The sequence below is a fragment of the Halichoerus grypus genome, chromosome X, assembly GCF_964656455.1.
Source record: "Halichoerus grypus chromosome X, mHalGry1.hap1.1, whole genome shotgun sequence".
NCBI classification, from domain to species: domain Eukaryota; kingdom Metazoa; phylum Chordata; class Mammalia; order Carnivora; family Phocidae; genus Halichoerus; species Halichoerus grypus.
In genome coordinates, this window is record NC_135727.1 from 40,229,892 (window position 1) to 40,246,778 (window position 16,887).

General features: G+C 46.6%; 1 protein-coding gene across 5 annotated transcripts in view; it reads right to left on the reverse strand.

The window, feature by feature from the left end:
* Nucleotides 1–15,313, reverse strand: part of MID2 (midline 2) — a 97,461-nt gene extending 82,148 nt beyond the window's left edge. The window contains exons 1-2 of one of the 5 annotated variants that reach the window (XM_036077732.2): nucleotides 15,008–15,313; nucleotides 725–1,440 (exon numbers count right to left, since the gene is read on the reverse strand). In XM_036077732.2, the coding sequence (XP_035933625.1) occupies nucleotides 725–1,384 (660 nt within the window). In that variant the 5' untranslated portion in view covers nucleotides 1,385–1,440; nucleotides 15,008–15,313. Of the gene's footprint in view, nucleotides 1–724; nucleotides 1,441–13,696; nucleotides 13,717–14,363; nucleotides 14,788–14,861; nucleotides 14,913–15,007 lie in introns of those variants that run through there. The other 4 variants (XM_078064933.1, XM_036077730.2, XM_078064931.1 and 1 more) reach the window with 4 other exon arrangements.
* Between the last annotated feature and the right edge of the window lie 1,574 nt (nucleotides 15,314–16,887).

Consider the following 16,887-nt stretch of genomic DNA (forward strand, 5'->3'; position numbering starts at 1 on the left):
TCGGTTTAAAGTTCTAGTTCAGACATTGGATTACCCCTTCTGACTTCGTGGTAAACTGAAGTTCCTTTTTTTTTTTTTTTTTCTTTTTTTTTTTTAAGGCGGGCTTAGAATTAGCCCCATGTTAAGGGCTTGAGAGCGATTTGTAGCAAGCAGCCAACGCCAGGCCTTTGTTTCTTTAGCGTAGGGAGCGGGCAAACACAGACGCTACTGTCCTCCACACAGGTCTCCCGCCTACGTCCGGACACACTCAGACACAACCCCATACCTCCACGGAGACACGCCCAGCCCTCCCCTTGCTCTCCCCATACGCATGCATATCAGCACCTATGCTAATTAGAGTACACCTACACAGGTACTCACATACTTAAAAGAAGAGGTGGAAAGATCACGACAAAGATAGGTAGTGTGCAATCTGCCACTGACAGAGGACAGAGGGACTTGTTTCCCTGGACGGGCTACTGGTGTGGCGCGTGGGGCCAGGGGCCTGAACTCATCCAGAACTGGCCAGAGGTGAAGGAATGCAAGCAGATGTTTATGCAACCGACGAAACAGGTTCCAGTGAGGGCTGGCGAGTGGGTAGGCTAGTCCTCGCGAGAGCAACTTGGGAGCTAACGGCCGTGCCACATAGGAAAAGCGGACCTAGCTTTGTGAGGGAACTCGCTACCCGTACGGCTGTGTATAAGAGAGACCAAGCTGTGTAAGGGATATTTCCCAGATCCCTTACCTTGAGTTTCTCAAATCGGTCATTCAGGGACGCGACCTGATGGTCTCGGTGACGTCCCACCAGTTTGCATAAGGCACAGATCAATTGGTCATCGGATACACAATACATGTTCACTTTCTCGTTCTCGTGGTCCAGGCAGGTGATCCCTCGAAGATGCGTGTCTGGCACTGGTTCCACCAGGCGGTGGCTGGTGAAAGGTTTCTTGTTGGGGTGTGTGGCCCGCAGGCACCGGTCACAGTAGGAGACCTCACAGGTGATGCATGTCTTCACTGCATCCCTTGGCGGGTCCTGCTCACAGAACTGGCAAGCAATTCGCTCACTAGACATGGCCGTGCTGGGCCTGTAAGTCCTCTCCCGGCGGCTCTCACTTGGGGAATTGGGCCCACTGACCGAAGCCTTCTGGAAGCGATCGATAATGTTCTGCAAAGTCACATTCCTCTTGAGGCCGTCCAGGCCCCGGTGGTTCAGCGAGATAACATACCTGCACGTGGGACACTGGAAAGCGGTAATGGGTTCAATGGATTCGCCAGAGCTGCAGCTCGAGACCAGGATGCGGTGGGCACAGCTGAAGCAGAGGCTGTGGGCACAAGGGAGCAGAAGGGGGTCTTCGAACAACTCCAGGCAGATTGGACAGGTCAATTCGGACTCCAGTGTTTCCATCTTTAGTGAAAATAATCCTGCTGGGGCATTAAGAACCACAGAGGCTGGGCTTTCACCTGTGAGGAATACAAAGCAGGAGTCACTAAGCGTCTCCAAAGGAAACCTGGATGCAGAGAGGCTATACACTAACCAACGGAGGCTCTTGCGTGCTCCATTCCCCAGCAACACTGGAGCAATAGGAAAGCGATCTGGGAATTAATCAAAAAGCCTCTCTCCCCCACCCTCTCCCGCTTCAAACCTTGTTTTCGACAAATGCCTGAGTTTATGTTCCTGCACTAATAAACAGAACCGTGTGGCCACCGCTGAATCCTGGTTTACTGGTTAACATTACTATTCCAGCTCACAGTACCGGCACGGAGCCGTCCCTCACATATTGTCCACTGACATTTCTGGTCCTGGACTATGATGAGCCTGAGGCCCTGCGAAATTCTCCATCTCCATTCTCCAGTGTTGTTCTGTATTTTACTTCAAGGTAAAATATAGGGGCTGCGCCTATTCCACATCCAGTGGAAGGAAAATAAGGCCATATTTCAAACTAACTCTCTACTTCTTGAAATGATTCCATTCTGAGAGCCTGTGTAAAAAAAAGAAGAGAGGGCTTTGGAAAAACGGACTTCTCAGTGTAGAATAATAAGTTCTTCAGAATGTGAACCTTAATTACTTCCTGTTACCACTCATGGAAATTCCTGCTCTATCCTGTTTCTAGTAAGCTGAGTTACTAGACACAAATGGTGCTAGTTTTCACTTCCTTCCCTCACCTTCAGCAAGCTCTTCATCTCATCAAGCTCAATGAGGAGGGACTATGACTTTTCAACTTACTCAGCAGTAGTTTCTGATCAATAATGAAGATGTATTACCTTGTGGTTTTGGCTGGGTTTTATTATTACACACCCACTGAACTAGCACAAGCCTACTATGAAGCACACCTCCCCATGTGTCTTTTCATACTTCCTAAAACATAACAAGATGCAAACCAATACCCAGATACAAATTAGCAAGGTGAGGGGCCAGAAATTTTCAGATCTGGTAACTTTCATTTTGGTAGGTGCATCAGAGAGTAAAAGAAGTCACCCAATTAACATGGAACTAATCTCTTGGCCAATCTATTCTCCCGCAGACATTTCTGAGCTGAACATAATAGATACTGCCATGGGTCTTCCGTTAATTAAAATCAACACAGATAAATGATCTAAGCTAGGCCTAACTGAGGAAAAATATGTCTTATCGACAGAAAATGTTAATCCTATTTATAGAAAAGAGAAAACCGTCTTTGGCTTTTAAATAATTTTTGTTCATCAGCTCACTATCATTGGAGACACTCACACCAAGGCTTGAAATTTCGATTCAGCCACTGAGTAAGTACAACAGATGCATCCCTAAAAGCTGTTTCTAAATCAAACCTTTAAGTGCACTAAACTAACTAGCTATTTATTGGAAATCTATAGGAAACTGGGCTGTAAAAGTAGAGTCTTTTTTTTGTAAAACAGCCAGTCTCGGTTGGGTAAGTTCAGATGTTTGTAAGACCACTTTTTTCAAACGTGAGACATGTGGTTAGTCTTAGTTTACGATTTACAAGTGCCTCAAAATTGTTGGCTGGCCACATGTGGCTTCTAATATCTATCAGCATTCACCTTTAGAGATGAAAAAGTAAAACAATTACAATGTGCATATATCACAGACTCTTAAAATTGGAAGAGACTCTAGTTAGAGATGATGGATTCCAACTCTTGCTCCAGGCAGGAATATATCCTTTGATAGCCCCACTGCTCAAATTCAACATGTCCATAAATGACCTTGTTATTCACCGCCCCCCCCCGGGTCCCCACCACAAAACCCCCAAACACCTGCTCTTCTTCCAGTTTTCCCTATCTGGTGAATATCACTATCCAAGCCTACAAACCTAGGAGTTCGCTCATTTACATGTTTATCGCCACAGCCACTGGTGGCTTCCAGAACATTCTGTTTCATTTCATTTACATATCTGTGTCTCCAGCTAACTCTCCCTGCTTCTTGAGGGCATCAAGTATTTCATAGTTTTATTCAGAGCCTCATACACACATAGGTATTCAGTAATTGTTAAATGAAGGATCCCATAAAGTAGAAGAAGTCAGAAGAAGGGACCTAGCATTTATTGAGCACCTCCTGTATTCTGAGTACTGTTAAGCCCTTTACACACATTTCTTCATTAAATTCTGTCAAGAAGTCTGTAAGGAAGGAACTACCATGCCCATATTACAGTTAGGAGACTGGGGCTCAGCACTGTTAAGTAAATCAACCAGGAACATACATACCCAGGGCACTGGGTCGGTCTGATGTCGGCGCCTGTGCTCTTTCCCCTACACCTTTATTTCAATCATCTCACCTCCTTCACTGAAGTTTATCTTGACTATATGCAAGAGGGTTTCTAAACAGCATGTTTCCGCTTCTATTTTTGTCTCTCTGTGTCCCCCTGAGTTTCTCTGAAGCTGCCTCTCATTCCGAGTCCCTTCCAGAATCATATCTTTTTCTTCCAGGCCCAACTCCACCTCACACAGCATTTCTATTACTATCTTTTCCAGGACTGCAAGTCTGCACTCTTCAATGTCCGTGTTGGGAGCTACCTGGGAGAGCTGAGGAAGGCCCCCCTCCAAAATGACAGTTGGTCAGGAGCATTGCTGAAAGACCTCTACGTGTTGAAACCTATAGAAAAACAATTAGAGTATTTGTGGTACTCTTCTAAATCTTAGGAGGGTGCCATACAAATTCTTCCGTACACGGGGCGCCTGGGTGGCTCAGTCGTTAAGCGTCTGCCTTCAGCTCAGGTCATGATCCCAGGGTCCTGGGATCGAGCCCCACATCGGGCTCCCCGCTCAGCGGGAAGCCTGCTTCTCCCTCTCCCACTCCCCCTGCTTGTGTTCCCTCTCTCGCTGTCTCTCTCTCTGTCAAATAAATAAAATCTTTAAAAAAAAAAAAAAAAAAACAAAACAAATTCTTCCATACACGAGGAAAAGCTCTCCGAGTTTCCCTGAAACTGTAAATATTGCTCTGGAGTAAGTGGGACACTTGAACCTCACTATGAAATTAGGCTTGGGAAAGTATGCTATGGGTCAGCATTGCTTCAAATAAGGTCAAGATGGGACTTTTAACCAGGGATTTCTGAACCTCCAAGAACTGTCTGAAGAACATTGTGTGTTTGTCATATACACATTCTCATGGGGAGAGGGTTGTCCACAGCATTCAAAATGTTCTCAAAAGAGTCCTTGACAGAAAAAAGTCAAACATGAGTGCTCTAAAATAACCCACCTTAACTGATTTCAGCTCTATAAAGAATAATATAAGATGGTTCCAATCTGTTGCTTATGGTAACTTTTCTATACTGTTTCTATTCTGTTCTGTTTCATCATCATCTAGCAACTGCTGTAGCCAAGACCGGGGAACTGAATATTTTCTTCAACTTTTTCAAACATCTATTCATCTCATCTCTCATTTATGAGGCCACCTTGTTCTGGACACCCCTAATATTTCAACGTCCTTTCAACTATCTCCCATTTTTATACTTCCCTGATTATCTAAGCACATTTCCCCTTAAAATTTATCTGGTATGTACTATGTGCCAGGCACTAAATAATACCTTTTACGTGCATTGTCTCATTTAATTTTCACAACGACCCTCTAAAAGGTAGGTAGTATTATTACCAAAAAAAAAGTAACTTGTCCCAGATTACATTTATTGGCAAGTAGCAGAACTAAGATTCAAGCCCAGAATAAGACTGAGAGTCCAGAAATAAACTGATATACTCATATGTTTATGGGCAAGTAACTTTTGACAAGGATCCCAAGTCCACTCAGTGAGGAAAGAATAATCTTTTCAACAAATGGTATTAGGACAACTGCATATCCACATGCAAAAAAAAAAAAAAAGATGATGAAGTTAGAATCCTACCTCACACCATATACAAAAGTTATCTCAAAATAAATCAATAACCTAAATGAAAGTGCAGAAACTTAAAATCTTGGGTGGAAACATAGGTGTAAATCTTTGTGAACTTAAATTAGGCAAGGGTTTCTTACATTACACCAAATGCACAAGCAACCAAAGAAAAAAATAGATAAATTGGACTTTATCAAAGTTTAAAACATCTGTGCTGCAAATGACAACATCAAGAAAGTAAAAAGACAACTCACAGAATGGGGAAAAAAATATTTGCAAGTCACAGATGTGATATGGGTCTAGTATCTAGAAATAAACAGAACTCTTAAAACTCCACAATAAAAAGACCCCCAAAATGGGCAAATGATCTAAATACACACTTCTCCAAAGATGATATACAAATAAAGGATCAGTAAGCATATGAAAAGATATTCAATATCATCAGCCATTAGGGAAATGCAAATCAAAAGCACACTGAAATACCACTTTGTACTCATTGGGATGGTTATATTACTACTTCACACCCACCAGGATGGCTGTAATTTTAAAAAATAGCAAATGTCAGCCAGGATATGGAAAAACTGGAACCCTCATACATTGCTGGTGGGAATGTAAAATGGCACATCTGCTTTAGGAAATAGTTCGGCAATTCCTCAGATGGTTAAATGTGGAGTTAGCATACGACCCAGAAGAACTGAAGATGTGTTCACTCAAAAACTTGTACACAGGGGCGCCTGGGTGGCTCAGATGGTTAAGCATCTGTCTTCGGCTCAGGTCATGATCCCAGGAGCCTGGGATCGAGTCCCGTATCAGGCTCCCTGCCGGGCAGGGAGCCTGCTTCTTCCTCTGCCTCTGCCTGCCTCTCTCTCTCTGTCTCTGACTCTCATGAATAAATAAATAAAACACTTAAAAAAAAAACTTGTACACAAATGTTCATAGCAGCATCAGTCATAGTAGCCAAATGGTAGAAATAACCCAAATGTCCATCAACTGATGAATGGATAAACAAATATGGTACATCCATACAATGGAATATTATTCATCAAGAGAAAGTAATAAAGTACTGATCCATACCACAACATGGGTGAGCATTGAAAGCATTATGCTAAGTGAAAGAAGCCAGTCACCGAAGGTCAAAAATTGTTTGATTCTCTTTATATGAAATGCCCAGAATAGGCAAATCCATAAGAACAGAAAGTAGGTTAGTGATTGCCAAGGGCTGGGGAGAGAGAGGGAAGGGGGGTGACTACTAATGAGTACAGAGTTTCTTTTGGGGATGATGAAGAAAACGTTCAGGAATTAGTGGTGATTGTTGCACAACTTCGTGAATATACTAAAATCCACTGAATTGTACACTTTAAAATGGTGAACATTATGATACGTGAATTACATCTGAATTTTTTTTTAAAGAAGATTCAAACCCAGGTCTGACCCTGGAGTGTAAACAGATCACCACTATACTATACGGCCATCTATATAACTATGTAGTCATTCTAAACCCTCCTGGATTACTTCTTCCGATTGTTTTTCTGGGTCAGTGATTCCCTGTCTAGGTTTTGCAACATCCTAGAATACCTCTAATGATCAATGGTTGTCAGAAAGTTCTCAGCTCCCAATTTGTATTCATTTAAAAACCACAGGGGCAGGGGGCTGGGTGGCTCAGTTGGTTGGGCGTCTGACTCTTGGTTTCAGCTCAGGTCATGATCTCAGGGTCCTGGGATCGAGGCCCCGGTCGGGCTTCGCTCCACACTCGGTGCGGAGTCTGCTTGGGATTCCCTCTCTCCCTCTCCCTCTGCCCCTTCCCTCGATCTCTCTCTCTCTCTCTCAAATAAATAAATAAATAAAATCTTTAAAAGTGAAATAAAATAAAAACCACAAGACTCCTTAAAAAAAATAAAAAGATACTTGGCTCCTATATCACAAAATACTTTTAGGAAGGACAGAGGGAAGCAGTATGACAAAAATGAAACAATGTCAAAGTGTTGCAGCTTCCAAAAGTCTGTGAATCACTGATCTCTGCAGAATTAGAGAGTGTGCTAAAGATAAAGACAGGATGTGAACCTGATACAGTGCCACCCGATAACAGGTAATCAGGAAGCTTTTGCCAGAAAACACAATGGTTCGTCATACAAACGCACTGATGAAATGCCCGGGAGGGCATACCAATTGCCATGTTAAGAAACAAATGCCCATATCCGCAGACACTGATTTGTTCCCTTCTGTATCATTTAGTATGTTTACGTATTTGCCCTTGCTTGGTTTTACAACTGTTTCTGCCTGCCTTATCTTCACCCTGCACCCCCTTCAGGCTGAGACCCCTGAAAAACAGAGGTCGATGAGACAAAACGATAAGAAGGTATCATAAGGCTGTGTGAGTACGTGGAAATACAAAAGAGGAGCTTCCATGCAGGTGGTTAAGATAAAAATAATGCATTCTACACCTACGAAATGAAAGACTGATTTCGGCATTGCCCTCCAAATCCGGCATGCCGTTAACTCCGATCACGGAGAAAAGCTGTGATCTGCACTTGGCAGAATTCTATTATTTCAAATGTGATTGGAACATAATTAAATGCCCCCGTATTTCAGCAGTTTAGATTCCGTCTAGTTTTCATCTCCCAGGTCTGCAGAGCGTGGCCCTGGGCTCTCACTACCTCCCTGAGGAGCCATGGCTCCCCCCACACACACCCCTTCTGCACAGAAAAACCGAGAGTGTGAAACCAAGCCTGACCTCTGGGCTGTAGAATGAAGATTGAGCTGAGCTGCAGGACTTGTTTTAAAAACAAATTAATGGAAAATAAACATTCTTCAGGATATTAACATGGATGTCCCATGAGCTTTTCCTTAAAACACTACAAACCCATCTCCCTGCCTTGGGGGATGAGAGAATGAGTACCGGCTTAGTCTGATGTTTCCCTAACTGTAAAATGTCGTGCAAGTTGAACTAGAATCACCAGCCGATCTCTTTAAGATGCTTTCCAGCTCTGACATGGGATTATTACAGAGCTCTTGCTCTCTGTTCTCACCTAGGAAAGACACGGTGGCTTTATTGAAAACTAGCTCCTCAAAACACAAACCTTATTTATTGGTGCGACTAGAAAGGCTGACCAGTGAAGGGCATCATCGTGAAAGGAACAAAATGCATTACTTTCCTTTGGCTAAGCCAGGATGCTGAAGGACAGTGGCTGGTTTTGCCTATTGTACCTCAAGAAAGATATAATGGGTGTTCCTAGAGGACAACAAAGGGGGAGAGGAGTCCCAGGGGAGTACAAACTAACGAGAACACCTTTTGGAACTGAAAAGAAAGACAACCAAATCCTGGAATGCTCTTAGTAGGAAAGGACCCATTGAAGCTGGGCGGTGGGGGGGGGGGGGTGGTAGGAGATCATTTGGGAACACAAAAGGCAACCAATGCATAGAATTCTCACCCTAAAAGGACCCGGACTAGAAATAGAAACCCAGAAAAAAAGAGGCTAGGTGGTCAGTAATAGGCATCTTACGTTTGTGTACCATGTGATAGTTTCCAAATGGTTCCAAAGCCATTATCTCATTTAATCCTCAAAACAGAGCCTGGTTATAGTCCTGGCTCTAAGCTGAATTAGCTGAGTGATCCTAGGTAAGACATTTAAAGTGTCTGGGCCACAGCCTCCTCATCTGTGGCTTGAAAAATACCAGCCCTACCCCAGCTCTCAGGCTCTTATGAAGATCACATGAAGATAAAATAAAATTATTAACTTGCTTTACAAATAGGGAGATATTCTCATCATACATTCACAGACGGGTGGATACAAAGCAAGTTATTGAGGAAAGCAGCAAATGTTTGGAAATTCATCCCAAACACACGGTTGGCATGACGGAGAACAGTCACACTCCCCCGCAAGTTTTCTGGAGGACCATGTGTCTGATTGCGGTATTTCTTATGCTCATATGTCTCCCCTGTTATACTGGAGTCCCCCCAAGGGAAGAACTGTCTCTCTTCTTTTCAGCTTTTATCATGCATGGGGAGAGCTCAGGACTGGAGGTTGATGACCGACTGACAGAAAGCACCAGAACCAGTTCCTGTCTGAAAGATCATTAAAGCCTACTTAATATTTTATAGCATGTGGATTTAATGATGTTTTCTTTACAATAATTAGCTCCTAAAGCCAACCATTGGCCATTTTATATAATAGAGTCACCATAAGCATTACAGTGAATATCACAATAACAGAACTAAAAGTCCTACGTTTGCTACGAAGGCAAAAGACTAATCTCAGGAACCAAGAGAAGGATTTGCCAAGGTAACCCAGGATAATTGACAGGAATCCTTAGTACAATTCATGACACCTTTATCTTCATGCAGAACACACCGGCAGTCACAAGGGTGAACAAAGGGACAACCAACTTAATCCACCTCGTGCTACCAGTCCAGCTTCCCATCTGTTCTAGGACCGCTTTTCCCAAGCTCTCTTACCCAGGGCAATGGTTGTAAATGTTTAAATGTTCAGGGACACACCTGGATGGGCAGCCCTCTCCACTCCCACAGAATAAAACTGGCAATATATGTATGTAGGGCATACTGTTGAATCTTAGTTAGGCTGAGAGCACCCCAAGTTCAGGTCAGAGACAAGGGACAGAGAACAGAAGCCTATTTGAAATCAAGCTTCTACTCCCTGGGGAATCACATGGATCCTAGCAACACTGAACAAAAGGCTATAGACAAAGCGATTGAGGATTCTGGACCGTAAACCATTTTTCTATCTCTGGGCTGTATACATTCACACACTTCACCGTCCTACATTAGCATTGTCTCCCAGGCCCATACGTTATGCTCCTAACGGGGCAAACTGTAAACACTGGGATTTTCGGTTTCAGGAGGATTTGAGTTTACATAATGAGTTTGTTATCAGATCGTTTGGTCTCTGTTAGAGAAAAGATCCAAAGACTGGGGATGCTGTTCATCAACCAGAGGAGTCTGACCTGCAGGAAAGAGGCTGAGACAGAGCCCAAGGTCAAGCAGTCAGAGCTGTGCAGGGAGACAAGAACCCAAGTAGGACAAATCTTACTAATGATACTTTGCTAACCCACTTAGACTGAACCAACACCCTAGTGTGCACTCGGGTGAACCCTACATGGACAAGGGAGTGGTGGGGTGTTGGAACACTGCTCAAAACCCCTCCACCACCCACAGCGTAACCCATCTAGCAGTCTGAGCAGCTCATGGGATTTCTAAGGGAAGCGCCGGAGCTGGGAGATTAACTATCAAAAGATTCTGTCTGCCTATGGTCATGGAGAAGCGGAAGATGGAAAAAGAGAAACCGTAGGAAGAGCCACCGACCTCTGGGGCCCACGGAAGACTTTGAACAGAGTTTTAATTCTGAATTAGAGAGAAAATAGAGATCTGGAAATAGAGAGAAAAACATATCGGTCCTTGGAAGAGAGGGGAAATGAAAAGGAGACCAGCAAGCAGTCTGCCCAGGGGGATAATTGGAGTTGGAATTTATTTTATTTTATTTTATTTTATTTTATTTTATTTTATTTTAATTTATTTGACAGATAGAGACACAGCGAGAGAAGGAACACAAGCAGGGGGAGTGGGAGAGGGAGAAGCAGGCTTCCCGTGGAGCAGGGAGCCTGATGTGGGGCTCGATCCCAGGACCCTGGGATCATGACCTGAGTCGAAGGCAGACGCTTAACGGCTGAGCACCCCAGGTGCCCCGGAGTTGGAATTTCTTGTCTCGACACCACTCATCCGGTCTTCTCACTTGTTAGCATGATCCAATACACTGGCTGAGAAACACTTTTCTAGTCTCTGCTCTACACTGCTTGGTGATGAACACAATGGTTTTTGAGAGACCTGAAATACAGCGGTTACAGTAATACCACCTGGGTACCAACGTTTCAGTCATCAAAAAGTGGACAATGTGCAACTCTCCTGAACTGTCATATATCCAGGATCAACACGTTCCACGTCCTATTTTGACGATGCAATGCTCTAAGTCAAGACCCCCAGCTTACGTAAGGAAGCATTTTACATACACAGTGCCTCGATTTCCCCCTTTGCACAGAAGACCAAAAAAAAAAAAACAAAAAACCCACGCTAAATGGAAATGGAGCACCCCCTGGCCTCCACTAGCAGCGGAATCACACGGCCTAACAGCTAGGGAGTTCCCAAGATCCATAAAGACTAGATGACAGACACACAAGAGGTCAAGCAGGTGCCTCTGGAAACAGCCATTCGAGACACATTCTGTGCCTCAGCCCTGCCCTCACCTCTTGTTCAGGGCTCTGTGCCCCTGATGGGAAAGAAAGAACCTGAGTGCTAAGAGACAGAGTGCAAAGAGGACATTCTTTCCTCTTCACCAAGCCAAAGAGGTTTGCCGAGTGGTAAAGACCTACTCCTTCTACAGTTTTCTTCTCAACTGTCATGGCGTCAGCAGGTTTTATGGGAGGAGGGATGAGGGAACGGACAGGCGCACTACCCAGAGCAATTTTTGGATGCAATTATGAGACTCCACTGGCTCTGCTTTAGGATCTGCAAGTTGGAGCAAGTTGCCCTGCACTTAGAGGAGGGATTGACTAAACCAATTTCATCTAAATCAATTTGCACTGTTCAGATGATATATTCATGAAGCAACCGAGTCACCCTGATTTGTGGCACTGCTTCCCAGGGGTGGCCTTGCAAGGTAGAACATGCTAGATGAGAAGTCTAGTGGTCACGAAAGAGGGAGGGAAACAATCACCCCTTCTTGTCCCTGGCCTCTCCCCCTGCCTTGCTCCTCCCTGTCCTACTCCCGGAGCTGCAAGTAAGGAAGTAGGCCTCAAACAAGCAGGAGGCCAAAGTGCTAGGCCAAGACTGGGGCCTCAGCCCGGTCAGCAGAGAACTCTGCACATTGTAGATGCTTAATAAATATTGTTGACTCACCGCTGCTAGATGCTAATCATGCTTGTATTGCCATGCCTACAATTATTTATGCCACTGTTCAGTAGAAATTAACTAACTGCCCCCATATAGGCTAAAAATGGGTGAGGTTATGTTTTCAAATGAGTCTGACTCAGACTGTTAGGTTGGAGTACATTAGATATGATTCAAGCCTCGACTTAAAATAATCACCATTACTCTGCATGCCTAGTTTTATGCATGTTTTCATTCAGTTGTACATGCATTAGGAACAACAAAAAAAAAGGAGTCCTGAGTACGGTGATGGATTTGGCTCCCAGGGGGACTAATAATGGCAAGTTAAGGTTTCCAGTAAACTAGGGTTCCTCCTTGCACCCAGTCAATCTATTATCCCAATAAAAGGTAAATGAGGTACTTTATTTGAAAAGTGTAATGCTGAGGGTTTATAGAACCCTTTCATCTTCAAAGGACCAAGCCGAGACTCACAATACCCAGTACACAGTATTATGCCTTTTACACAAGTGCATCAACTATGAAAGAAAGGTCATAGGAATGTCCTAAGGCCATAAAGCCAATGTAACATCAGATTTGGGATAAACTCTCTGATCTTCTTGACTCCTAGACCTGTATTTCAACCACATAAATCAAGTTGTGAGGAACAGTCAGGAAAAATCTAATTCACATTTTATATCTGTATTAAGTTAATTGATTGGGCAGGAATATATAAAAATAGCCAAGACTGTTTCCCCCTTAGGGCAGTTAGTATGAGTGGAGTCGGGTGAAGAGGGGGACGTGAGGGTTGGGGTAATCAGCTGAGGTTAAGCCAGAAGGAGGGGAGGAAAGCTCCCTATTCAGCATGCCCCTTCTATTGGAACATCGCCAGAGAAGCGATTAAGAGTCCTGGGAGGGAACAGAATAGGGTTAAAGGCAGCCCTTATGGCCCAACTTGAGAATCCAAGGAATCAACCCACACACATGACTTGTCTATTTCAACAGACTCCACTATATTCCTGTATAAGGGCTCCTCCTCACAGACACACAACCATCACTATCCACTCGCCCCACACTCAGAAATCCTCCAAAAGGCAAATGGGTTGAGAAGCAAGAGGCTGCAGGGCTGGGCGGCAGGCGGAGTGCACAGGTTGGTGGGGGGCAGTGTAGGGGACGGATAGGGTCTGGTGGGAGATCTGGGTGGGCAGGTAGATGCGTGACGGCGCAGGAAGAAGGCAAGCGAGCGCGAAGGCAGGTAGGGGAGTGTGGAAGAGAGAAAGTGAAGAAACTAAAGACCCCAGGATCCCAATTTCCTGCTCTGCGAAACAACAACAAAAAACAACAACAAAACAAAACAAAAAAAAAAAGAAAAAAGAAAAACCCACAAAAACAAAAAACGCCTCCAGAGAAAGAACGCACTACACGCCAAGTACTAAGTAACCTAAACCTTAGCATCACCAAAAATGTTTCTGTGAATCCACTCCGCCGCTATTTACTTAATTCTTAGGAGGCAGGAATGGAAAAACCCCACCTCTCCCCGGTTCGGTCGCAATCTGTCCTCTGGACATAGGTAAGTTCGCCCTCTCCCCCGCTGGGCTGGTTTCACAGCTAGGCCAGAAATAAGGAACCACCCAGACGGAGACTGGAGGATCGCTCCCCTGGCAGAAAAGGGATGAAGTTTCGCCGGGCCTCCCCGCCGGCGGGGTGTCCGCAGCATCTCGGGCTGCTGCAGCAGCCACCGCCGGGCGCAGGGCCGGCGGAGGGGCGCCGCCCGGGCCGAGGAGGCTGCGGGCCGCGGGAGCGTGGGAAGGCGGCGGTGCCCTTTCCCAGACTCGCGCCCAGGCGCCGGGGGAGCCGCTCCACTGCCCTGCGCCGGGCCGGTCGGGGCGCTGGAGGCCTCGGGCCGCCCCCGCCCCGCACCCTGGAGTGCAAACTCCGTCCCAAGAGGGCAGCGACGGGCGCCCGGGCCAGGCCGGGGAGGTGGGGGGGCAGGGGGAGAGGCCGCCGCCGCCGCCGCCACCTCGAGCCTCGCGGGCCCCGTCACCCTGCCCCGCCGAGCCCCGGAGCCCTCGGCCCGCGCCGGGCCCCCGCGGCACCTGAGAGGCGGCCGGAGCGGGAGCGGGAGCCGAGCCCGGGCCGTGGCTGGCGCGGGCGGTGGCGCTCGGCTCCCGGGGCCGCGGCGAGGGGGCGCGTTTTACCCATAGCGTTCCCGGGTGCCAGCCATCTCCTCGGCGCGCCCGAGGGCGCCGGGCGCTCGCCTGCCTCCGCCGGGAGCTGGCTCGGGCTCCGGCGCGAGCTCCCCGGGCCGCCGCCGCCGCCGCCGCCGCCGCTCTAGGCCGCCGCCCGCCTTCGCCTTCGCCTTCGCCGCCGCCGCCGCCGCCGCCGCCGCCGCCGCCGCGCAGCAGCCGGGATCCGCCCGCCCGCGCGCCCCGCCAGGGACAGCACGGCGGCCGCGTCGCTACCGCAGCTGGGTCTCCTGAGCCAAACTTAAGAGTTTTCGCCCCTTAGTCCAGGGGCAGCACCATGACACCGCGGCAGCACCACACTGTCATTTCCGCCGCCGCAGAGGAAAAAAAAAAAAGGCGATCCCTACGAAAAAGGGGGTGGGGGGCAAACAGGGCTGGGGCTGACGCCCCGAGGAAGCACTGGGAAGGGCCCCCGGCAGCAGGGGCGCCCGGCCACCTTCCCGGGCTCACCTTCCGCCGCCCCCGCCGCTCCCAGCTCCCCCAGCCCCTCCTGTGGAGGCGCGTTTACATGTTTTCTCCCCTGGCAGGAGTGACCGGAGAAACCTGAGCAAGCAGAGGCAGCGGGTGGGTGGGGTTCGGGTTACTACTGTACCTACCAGCTGATTCCAGCAGCCTTTTCTCCAGCGCCCTGTCATCTTGAAGGAAGACACACCGAGAGGGGCCCGAGCGGGCGCGCGTGTGTGTGTGTGTGTGTGTGTGCGTGTGTGCGCGCAAAAGAGAGAGAGAGAGAGCGCGAGAGCGAGCGAGCGCAGGATGTGTGTGAAATGCAGAAGGAAGACTATGGCCAAACTCTTCTCCCACCCGCCAACCCCCTGGTCCCACAAGCCACCAGGTTAGAACAAGGAAAAGGCCATTGCAACCGGCAATGAGAAGAGAGTGCCTAGGTCCACCGCGCTGGTCTTCAGATGAAGCTGCTCTAAATGCAAAGTTAACTACAGAGTAAAACAAAAATAGTGGAGGAGACAGAAAAGGGCAGACAATTGAAGGAAACCCAACCCCTCTTTCTTTTTACAAAGGGAGAATGCCTGTGCTTTATTGGCCTTGGGCAGAAGTTGTGGGGATGGATTAAAGCCACCAAAATTTAAAAACAAAACAAAACAAAAGAAAGTAGGGTTTCATTTGCACATTCAAATCCTTGATGGGTGAAACAAGAGGGTCCTTAAAGAGGACAATGGGACAGATGCCAGCTATCCAGGTACAACGTCCCTAATAAGCTAATTGGTCCATCTGGAACCCAGAAGCCTCATTGGTCTGGAGTCAGCCTCTCAGCTGACCTGTCATTGGCTCAGAGACCACCACCCCACTCACAAAGAGGATGGGAGAGGAAAGAAGGAGAATGCCCCAGAGAAGATTCCGCACCTGACATGGGATAAAAGGGGGAGATGAAGGGGAAGGAAGAGAGAAAATGAAGGAAACACCCCCCTCCCACAGAAGCCTCCCATTACTGTGCATGGGAACGAGTCCAGAAAAATTAAGGTAGCTCTGGGAGTATCCCATCAGGGAACCAATAGTAATTAGCCAACACCCCTGTTAAACAATGCGCTAGAGAGCGCTGAGGTGGAAACAAGGCAAAAATCACAACCAGGCTATCCTGATGAAAATCTGACCCTAAGAGAAATAAAAGTTAATGAGTCACGCCAAAAGCACAGGCAACGAAAGCAAAAATAGACAACTGGGACTACATTAGACTTAAAAACTTCTGCACGGCTAAAGAATTAACAGTGGGGGAGAAAATATTGGCAAACCATATGTCTGATAAGGGGTTAGTATCCAAAATATATAAAGAACTCCTACAACCCAATAACAAAACAAATAACCCAACTAAAAAATGGGCAAAGGACTTGAATAGACATTTCTTCAAAAGAGATAGACAAATGGCCAAGCATATGAAAAGATGCTTAATATGACTAATCATCAGGAAAATGCCCATCAGAACCACAATGAGGTATCGCCTCACACCGGTTAGGATGGCTGTTATTTTAAAAAACAAGCCAACAAACAGAAAGTAAGAAGTGCTGGCGAGGATCTAGAGGAATTGGAACCCTTGTACACTGTTGCTGGGAGTGTGAAATGGTACAACTGCTCCAGAAAACAGTACGGAAGTTCCTCAAAAAATTAAAAATAGAACTACCATATGATCCAGCAATCCCACTTCTGGAAATATAGACAAAAGAATTGAAAGCAAAATCTCAAAGAGAGATTTGCACCCTCACATTCACTGCAGCATTATTAACACTAGACCCGAGGTCGGAGCAACCTACAAGCCCAGGGGCAGATTAAAGGATAAAGAAAAGGTGGCATATACATGCAGTAGAATGTGGCATATTCATGTCAGCCTTGGAAAAGGAAGGAAATCTTGGCATATGCTAGGACATGGATGAACCTCGAGTATCATATGCCAAGTTTTGAAACAAGCCAGTCACAGAAGGACAAATACTGCATGATTCCACTTATAGGAGGCATCTAAGACAGTCAG